This window comes from Daktulosphaira vitifoliae, unplaced genomic scaffold, assembly GCF_025091365.1.
Source record: "Daktulosphaira vitifoliae isolate Bord-2020 unplaced genomic scaffold, ASM2509136v1 Scaffold_4, whole genome shotgun sequence".
NCBI classification, from domain to species: domain Eukaryota; kingdom Metazoa; phylum Arthropoda; class Insecta; order Hemiptera; family Phylloxeridae; genus Daktulosphaira; species Daktulosphaira vitifoliae.
Genome location: NW_026099575.1, coordinates 12,232,305 through 12,242,059, shown reverse-complemented (window position 1 = coordinate 12,242,059; position 9,755 = coordinate 12,232,305). Strand labels below are relative to the sequence as shown.

General features: G+C 28.4%; 1 protein-coding gene across 27 annotated transcripts in view; it reads right to left on the bottom strand.

Moving 5' to 3' along the window:
• Positions 1-377: 377 nt before the first annotated feature.
• Positions 378-9,755, bottom strand: part of LOC126904295 (unconventional myosin-XV) — a 76,510-nt gene continuing 67,132 nt past the window's right edge. For 3 of the 27 annotated variants that reach the window (XM_050683230.1, XM_050683257.1, XM_050683258.1), the window contains 24 exons: positions 8,719-9,041; positions 8,517-8,652; positions 8,111-8,301; positions 7,363-7,440; positions 7,207-7,299; positions 6,853-7,101; positions 6,185-6,521; positions 5,717-5,897; positions 5,378-5,639; positions 5,177-5,314; positions 4,890-5,018; positions 4,719-4,822; positions 4,442-4,613; positions 4,320-4,350; positions 3,106-3,185; positions 2,969-3,033; positions 2,614-2,884; positions 2,343-2,547; positions 1,924-2,267; positions 1,707-1,862; positions 1,404-1,608; positions 1,217-1,335; positions 963-1,149; positions 378-729 (listed from right to left, as the gene is read on the bottom strand). In XM_050683230.1, the coding sequence (XP_050539187.1) occupies positions 710-729; positions 963-1,149; positions 1,217-1,335; positions 1,404-1,608; positions 1,707-1,862; positions 1,924-2,267; positions 2,343-2,547; positions 2,614-2,884; positions 2,969-3,033; positions 3,106-3,185; positions 4,320-4,350; positions 4,442-4,613; positions 4,719-4,822; positions 4,890-5,018; positions 5,177-5,314; positions 5,378-5,639; positions 5,717-5,897; positions 6,185-6,521; positions 6,853-7,101; positions 7,207-7,299; positions 7,363-7,440; positions 8,111-8,301; positions 8,517-8,652; positions 8,719-9,041 (4,076 nt within the window). In that variant the 3' untranslated portion in view covers positions 378-709. The remainder of the gene's footprint in view (positions 730-962; positions 1,150-1,216; positions 1,336-1,403; positions 1,609-1,706; positions 1,863-1,923; positions 2,268-2,342; positions 2,548-2,613; positions 2,885-2,968; positions 3,034-3,105; positions 3,186-4,319; positions 4,351-4,441; positions 4,614-4,718; positions 4,823-4,889; positions 5,019-5,176; positions 5,315-5,377; positions 5,640-5,716; positions 5,898-6,184; positions 6,522-6,852; positions 7,102-7,206; positions 7,300-7,362; positions 7,441-8,110; positions 8,302-8,516; positions 8,653-8,718; positions 9,042-9,755) is intronic. The other 24 variants (XM_050683229.1, XM_050683259.1, XM_050683228.1 and 21 more) reach the window with 23 other exon arrangements.

Genomic DNA, 9,755 nt, shown 5'->3' with positions numbered 1-9,755 from the left:
AAATATTGTATTGTTTATTTCGAGGAATACATAATAACATCATTATAAACTCCAACTATCAATCGCATGTAAAAGTACTTTTATAGTTCATTATATTTATTATTTATAATAAACAAAAAGTCGCATCTGCTATTTCGATAGTATAAACTTAAAATTACATTAAACACAGTTCCTCTAATCTTATTTTAATAAGTATAAGTAGATTTAATTTTTCGTAAAGAATTTTGGGGATTCTGGGATTTATAAAAAAAAAAAACAGCATTTTAGATCATTAAATTTTAATTATATTTGTTTATTATAGTATATAATGGTAAAAAATTTAAATCAACAAGTATTATGCTAATAAAAATACATAAAATATATATATATATATATATATCACTACGTAAAATTCACTTCAAAATAAAAACATTAATATTCATTATTTTATTTATCAATAATCACTTTATTTATAATATTATTTAGTTTGAACGTATAACTAATTGGCCTATTTATTTTTTATAAACAGAATCACGAAATGATTTTATAAACATTAAATAATTTATAAAATAACAAAAATCATATAACTACATACTTTTCCAACAATTCGTTAAATTAACTCATTTATATATGTATTAATGTATTCTCATAACATATGAATTATATATAATGAAACTTACATTTAAAATAAACTTAATATTTTCTTTTTTATATTTTACGAATTGTTTTGTTAATGAACACCAACTTTATCTAGAACCAAATCAATCAAACGATTAAAATTTTTACATAAATGGTTGAAAAATTATTTTATATTTATTACATTATAGAGCTTGTTTTATGTAGATATTTAAATTTATTTATTTTAAAATTGCAATAGTAATGAATACAAATACCATATATATTTTATGTATACATCCTACATCAGTAGATATTATATCCAATGGAAAATTTAACACATAATCAATATACTATCATATACTTACGTCTGTGCATGGTAATGTATTGTCTAACAAGTCTAGCGATCTCATGTGCTTGATCGGTTTGTAATCTAGCTACTCGTTGTTGGAATAAGTTACCACATTTCAATTCTAAATAAAGTGTGGCACCTTCGCCAGCTCTTACTTTTCTTGTAGAAATTACCTCACTAAATGGCACTGTCGATAAAGTCTCCTAAAGCAAATTAAAAATATTAGAAACCAGAATTAAAAATACTTATTTACATATTTATATTTATTACGTGGGTAACAATATGAAGAAAATGAACTCCAGTTCTATTTAAGGCTAATATTTGTTGATCGCCACTGCGTTTCACAGCAAAGAAGCTGGACCCAAATAATGTCCACTTACTTAATATTTCTAAAATATACAAAAGTTAACACATTTGTTTCAAATACTTTACTACATGAAAAATAAATTTTATATACCTAAAAATTTGGCTTTAGCATCTACATTATGAAGTACTTCAATTTGTGGCCAATGGTTTTGCACCATTTGTACCCATTGTGCGGGTTTAAGATCTCGTTGAGTGAGCGCAGGTTTTGGTAAAAGAAATTTCGTTTCTTTTAAAGTGGGAGGGTGTAACATATCAGCTGCACGATGAAGTAATGCCGCTAATCTTGATACCTCAAACTAAAAAATAATATAAATTTCGTTTGCACTCTAATATTTATTATTTTGTACTTATATTTAAGATAGTTCTAAATAATTTTTTTCAAAATTTAACGTACTAAATGATCTTGAGATAAATGTTCATTGGGTAAAACTAGAAGCAATCCTTCCAGGTAGTCGGGTGCTATTTGATTAAACAATACTTGTATGTATAACTGACTGTCAAGACGTAATGGGAAATACCACACCGATCGACAGAATATCAAATAGAACACCTATAAATTTAAATAAAGCATAAACAAAAATTAATTAATAAATTTGTTTTAACACTCTTACTTGTTGATTTTTATGTAGTTCAGTTGTAACATCCAAAATATATTCGTCCGCTGCAAGTGGCATTGTAAATGCATCTCCTTCAACAATACAGTATAGGGAGAATTCTTCCATTTCTAACGGATCATTGACATTTATAAGAGAACACATGCCAGCTATAACATCAGCAACTACAGTTGTTGATTTAGTGTTCACGACTGTTTCACTACCACCCGGCAGTCGATACAGTTGTCTTTTTGAATTTCGACCAGCCGAAACTGCGGTTACTTCTTCCACACTTGGAACATTTTTTCTACCACCATATCTTAATGTTTTTCGTAGGTTCTGTAAACAGACATTTGCAGTTCCTGGAAAACGAGTAAATGTTTTTGATTTAGACAAAAAAATATGTATAACTGTTTGTTTTGATCAATTTTAAATACCATGGAAAGCTCTTCTTTTGTCATAAGCAGAAGTTTCTAAATATTTTAGAAGAAATGGTCTCAAATTTTCTGAACAAGTGAAATAGGCAGCAACAATACTGAGTAAGCGCCATCCACGTTGGCAACTCTCAGTTTTATTATTGGTAGTCTGTTTCATCAATTGACAATAAACTTCGTCCCTCAAGCTTTCAAATTTATGGCAGTGCTGAAATGGTTAATTGCCTATTATTAAAATTATAATCCTATAAATAATGGAAAAGTTTTCACGTACCATTAAAATAGTATACACGCATTTGACTTCAGTAAACTCTGGAGTAGTCGGCAAATCACCCATATATCGCATAATACATTCAAAACATTCAATAGCCAATACATCCAATTCGGGATCTAATCTAAGAAGACCCTCAGATAATGGTATATTTGTGTATTTGACCATTTCAAACTGTTCTTTCCATGTCCAATCATCACTCTTTTTTTTAGAATTTTGCAAAACTTTTAATGATCCATTAATTTCTCCATTTGCAGATTTTAACATATCGAATCTACACATAATCATATTTTTTTTAATAAAGATAAGTTCTCGAAAGTTTAAATTCACATGTAATTTCTACTATATAAGGACTTACTTCTCACTATGCCTGAAATTATACATTGCAAATTGAAGTAGCGAGTGTTTACCGTCGTCTGCTGCCTACAGGAAAATAATTATTTATGGATTAAGCAGTTTTGTTTTAATGAAATTAAAATTAAATATCAATATTACATGATGATTTGACGGTAGTGAATCATCTTGTTTGTAAGATACTGATGATTTTGAATACTTCGGGTTTGTTTGTTGCCACCCTATATATAATGCATATATATATAAACTAAGTTTTAATAATATTTAGAAAATATTAATCCAACATGATTAGAGTAAACTAGAAAAATTAATTGTGTTTATCATTTTATCGTGAGAAATAAATTTTTTTAACTATTAATACAAATTAGAATTGAATCGCTTGAAATTAACAGAGTAAATAGGGATGTTTTTGTCTTTTTTGTTTATCTATTTTTCAGAATTTAATTATTTTTAGTGCTTTATTGGCTCAATTAAGGGCCATAGCGGCCTTTCCTAAAGCAGGAGGTTTTCTTAACCATTTATACTCCGGAACGGGTGCTTAGTCCGTTAATTTATTTTTTATAACTTAAAAATATTTTTGAAATATTTTTTTAATTTTAAAATTTTAAGAAATTCATTTTTTGGTCAATAAATATTTTAATATTTATTACACGTAAGTTATACACATGGTACACCTATGTATTAACAAATAAAAATCTTTAAAGATCTGGTCAAATTTTTTATAAAACAAACAGCTACAATTAATTTAATTGTTTAATAAGAGTGTAATGATGATCAGTTATACATTATTTTATTTTCCAAACATAACATGCTACAGAGGACGGTGGCCTTTTTTACATGTTAAAGAGTCAAAGATAATACTTGGATAGACCAATGATGGATGAGATGGGTATTATAGCCGGCTTGCATTAGAAACATACTAATGAGAAAATCACAAGAAAAATCTCGCTGAAACCCGGAGGATCGAACCCGGAACTTTGTGCACTGAAACATTATTTTCTACCCATTAGACCAGGCTGACTTTTAACAATAATAGTGTAAAAAAAATAAAAATATCCGGTAGATTTAAGTTGTAAAAATTTTATGTGTAAGAAGTTTCTAAATCACTTTGTATTTTACAGTAAAATAAATGACTATAAATAGGATTTTTAATTATGTGATATTATGAACTGTAACTTTTCAATTCGAACTATATAACTAAAAAGCTTGAATTATACTTTATTATTAAAAATTTATTTAACATCTTTTTTATAAAAAAAAAAAAAAAAAAATATAAAATTGTAAAATTAGTTTGATTTAATATTCAAATTGTTCGTTGTATTATAAAAAATAAATCTAATAAAATTAAGTTTTACCTTTATGGTCTGTAATACGCATTTTTTCTTCCTGTAAAAATTATAAAATGAACACATATTTATGTATATTGTCGATTTTTTAAATTAAAATATTTATTATTATTATTCAAAATTGGATTTACCGTTTGACGTGGAAGTCGTCCAAGGGGTGCAGCGTCTTTCAAAAATGAACTTATCATCGAATGTATTTGTCTAGATCTATTTGAATGGAATGGAATAGTTTCACCAGTCATGACTGTTAGTTGGACTGAACCCCCAGCTTTACCCATTGAAATATCAGCAATGTCTTCAAAGCTAAATAGTCATTTAAATTGTCAATTATGAATATGCCTTTTAATTTTATATCATTAAGTACAGTTGTTAATGTAATTTTATGAATCAATATAATTTCAAACCTACGTCAATGTTTGTAAAATTTGGTACTGGTTTTCGTCTTTTCGAAGTAAATGAAGGCCAGCGTGTGTAATTGCTAAACATTCCACTTCTCTATGTTGATATCCACACTATGAAGACATTTAATTAAAGAAATTAAAGTATAATAAATGGTAAATAGATAATAATTAAACATACTGATACTGTAAATATTCTAGCAAAGTATAATGGCCACGAGCGAGCCAATTCAACAATTGATCTTTTGGTACTCGTTTTATGATGTCCTGTTTGCATATTACTCGCTGTTACGCCAAATCTATCTAGTAGCTAAAATTATATAAATTTATGTATTTACTGTGAACATTTATTTGATAAAAACATAAATTAAATTTACTTTAATATTATTTATTAAATCAAGAATACGAGTAATTGTTATGCAAAATCTATAAATTGCTGAAGTCTGATAATAATATAAATATACTTACATCCAACATTTCTTCGCGTTCATCAACTGAAATTCTTCCATGAACTGAGTGAAATTTATTAAACATATCAGAAACTACTTGACAAAATATTAAATGTAAAACTAATGGACTGGATATTGTTTCTTTTGGTGTAAAAACCTATAAAAATTAAACTATATTAAATTTAAAAAATTATAACATTTTATTTAATGTACAACTTACTTCTTTTCTGATATTTAATTTCCACGGGACTCGGTTATATGTGAAAAAGGCATTAGGAGGTGATTGTAAAAGTTTAGTTATTTGGGTGTCTTCGTGTTGTGGAGATTGTATTCTATGTTCTGGGCGGCTGTTGAAATCTGGTGTTTTTTCAATTTCATGTTGATCTAAATAATTGTTTGATCCTGAATTTCTGAATATATTTTGTTCATATTCACGCGTTACTGGTTGAATAGGAGCAGGTGGACTAGTATTGCACTTTTTCCTAAGTAATGTAATTTAGATTTTTTTAGGGTAAACATTATATGATAAAACAAAACTAAATTTAATTAAAAAACATACATATTTTGATTATAAAAGCTATTAGATCTAGATGGGGTTATTGGTGGCGGTGGTAATCGCCATCCTGAATTTTCGATTCTTTCAACTTGACTACGTATGACGTTATTTGACTGCATATCAGATGCATCTTCTTTGACTAAACTATTAGAATCAACACTGTCTACACTACCCCATCTGCCAGCTTTAAAATAAAATTATTATTGTTTTTCTTAATAAATATAAATTTTAGAATGATAGTTAGTCAAATATTTAAGCAATCGCAAGCAAAAATATGATTCATATTACAGGACTCAAAATTGCAACTTGTTTTTATAGTTACTATAATTATACCTAATAAATCACATATTTACCCATTAATTATAGAGACTGCTAATAAAAAAATATTAAATTTTATCATGTCATGTTGGTAGAATTATAATAATCTTAAAAACAGGGTAGGTTTAAGGTATTGTTGCAACAGAAACTTACCAAGTTGTTGTTGCAAAAGCAACCGTCTATCAGAATCCAATTTTCCAGTCGGTGGAGCTGGCATATTATTTATAGCTTGGGGTCTAGGTTTACTCGTTGAAGATCTTAAACTGTGATTAGCAGTGACCATTTCCAATTTATGTTTCATTTCATTACTAATTCGTAGTTTTCCTACACTTCCAGGACTTGGTCTTGATGCTCCAACTTCTAAAGACTTATAGGATGATCTATGAATTTCTGACTGTTCTTTATGTGTTGATTGTTTTGGAGGGTCAGGTTGCTGTATCTCATACTCTTCCCATTCAACTCCGTTTATATCACCGTCTTGGCTAGAATCCTGTAAATATAAAGTTTAATAATCCTATTGAAATCAGCTTAAATATGTAGAATCTAATGTATAATTAAAATATTTTTCAAAACATTCTATTGCAAAGTTCAAAAATTCAAATATTGTTATTGTTAAAAAAAAAACGAAAAAATTCTGTATATTTATAATTATGGATATGTAACAGCATATTTTGAATTTTCTTATTTAAAAAAATATTTATTTAGTTAATTTATTATTGATTTCAAATAACTTAATTTTTTTTTATACAAAATATTAAAAATAAACCCAATAGTAGAATAATTTATTTAATTATCTGAAAGAATTTTTGTAAATAAATTACTTGCGACTGCTTGTGTCTTTGTTGATTTTGTTGCTTAGACATTTTAAACTGCAAAAAGCTTTGGTGGTTGGGAAAGCCATTCATATCACTTGGTGCTCCATTACTCACAGCATCACTTGCTGGTGGCCATCTCCATTTACCTATTCTTACAGTTTTAGCTCTACCATAAGGATCCATAAATGGTCTAACTTCACTGGGATCACATAAATCTGGTGGGGGTGGCATAGGCGGAGGAGGTGGTACTAAACTCTAAAAATATGTTCAAATAATTTTTATACGATCAAATATTCATAAATAAGTTAGTTTCATTATATTATTCATAGTAATTTTATTTTCAAGTAATAATATTATTACCTTTCCATTGTTCGATTCCATTGATGATCTTCTACTTTTTAGTTCGCTCAATACATTTGTAAACGTAGATTGGGGTGAGCCCGTTTTAAGTCCCTAAAAACAAAGTCTCGTATAAATTAACAGAAATTTACTATAACTTTAAATAAATATAATCACTTGAGATTTATTAGTAGGTGTAGACTTGTGTTTTGGGGGTGAATTATTCCATATGCCAGATGTATTTTCAGGACCAACCTAGAATTATGCCGATTGCAATTTTAATTTAAAAAAAAAGTTGCTTTTTAGAGAATTAAAGTAATAACTATAAATAACATTAAAATTTAATTAATTGGCAATATTTGTATTAAATATGTTTTTTTTTTTGAAAACCATTAATATACTTTTTATTATTGATCAATACAACTGGCAACAATAACATGTGTGCTACATAATTAATCATGAACGCATGCAAATATTATCAACTCATTCAATATAAAGTAAGAATAGTAATCAAAAAACTGTTAGCTGTAAATTAATTTGTCGTTTCCGTTAAGTTTTCAATTTTGGTTTTAGACAAAAGTGAAACGGAAAGCGGAACAAGAATATTCATTGTTACGTTTCCGTATTGTTTTTGAAGTTATAAATTTCTAAAGTTTTTTTATATGTAAATCATACACATAATTTTTATTTCAATAATTGTATACAATTTTATATAGTCAAAATAATTAATTGCATATGTTATTTAAATATTTGTCGAGATAATTATTTATTTCAAACTTAATATTTATACATTTTTTTAGTTTTTAATGTTGTAAGTTATCTTTGAATACAAAGCACATTCATGACATTTAAAGTATCTAAATCTTAAGAAAAAAAATGTGTCCTTATTGGTATTCAAAATATTAATTTAGAAGCAAAGCCCTACCGGTGGCAAAAGTTGCTGCTGTTGCAATAACTGATGTAGAGCCTGATTTTGTGCTAATATTTGTTGCTGTATTTGTATGTTTTGTGCCATAGCGGACTGTAAGAACGCTTGGTGAAGATTTGCCTGATAAGCTAACATACTGTCACTGGACCCGTTGGTAGTGTTTGACGTGTTAGCTGGTACGCTGAGACCTGTGAATAATGTAAAATCGAACGTCATTTAAAACGTTCACTAAAAGTTGCTTCTGTAATGTCGGCACTAGTGACGACAGGCCAATGACTGGCGAAACGCGGTAGTAAATGAACTAGGAAAATTGGAGCGCGCATTGTATCATGTGAACGCTCTCATCCGTTGTTTTATAACTGTATTATTATTGTTTTAACATAAAAACGGCGGATGTACTCACTATTCGGAGAGTTAAACATTTGTGGATTCATAGTAGGCATTAGTAACGATGGTGGAGAGAGAATGGGCATAACCGATGGTGAACCAATCAGAGGGGACATGCCAAATGAAGTGTTCCCAGATTGACTAGAACCGTTCTGTAAAGCAATTGTATTTAGTAATAATCAAGTGATAAATTTCATGCATGCAGTTTAATTATTTACCTGCTGAGATGTAACTCCTCGACCACCACCCTTGATAGTTTTAGCGAGTAATTTGACGTCAAAATCTACATGAGCATTATGATTTGATCCTAATACTCCATCAACACAACGATTTTCTCCTTTAATAGATGTAGAAAATTCACAAGGATCTAATGATTCGTCATCGATGGCTTCATACGATTTACATCTTATTGAACCTTTAATTGAAGCGGCTAATGATCTAGCGTCAGAAAGTTGATCTAATACTGGATTGAATAAATCATCTAAAAATTGATCCACATCTGATGCTTGAGATGGTACACGTACGCGTCTGACATGAGAGGCTATATTAAAAATATAAAAGTTTTAATACTCAGAACTACGCTCCGACTAACTGAGGCTCTACAATAGGACCTTTGGAACGTCCTTACGGGTAGATCACAGATTCCGATTAAGTCGGGCACGATAAGTTTTATAAGCAAAAAGTATTATTTTAAAATCAGTAAAATGAAAATATATTAACACATATTATTATTAAAATGAATAAAATTTAAAGGGGGTCAATAGTAAAATGGAATAAGTATACAGATGACTTTTGGTCCATAGTCATCTCAGTAACATTTTATAAATTTTGTAAACTACTCGCGTTTGTTGATCATACTACTTCAAATTAATATACCTTACTGAAGTTCCCACAAAATCTCACTAACTTATGTTATGTATGTGGTGGGAATTTTTACTCACGCAAAAATATTAAAGTAATGTTATTTCAAGAAACTAATTATTTCATATTTAATTTTCGTATAAAAATAGCTTAAATTGTAGTTCAAAAAACAAATTATACTTAAGAACTTCTCAAATAAATTTGTGTTCTAAATTTTTCTCATGGAATTAATCATATAGTCACATTCCCATTGAAATTGCTGATATTTTATGGATTATTCTTAAGATTCTTAAAGATTATTTACAGTAGAAGTGCTTACCTAATGATGGTGCTTCACTTGTGTCAGACATAGCGCAGCTTCTTGCCTCAGATTTGTCCATTTGTGATTTTATAG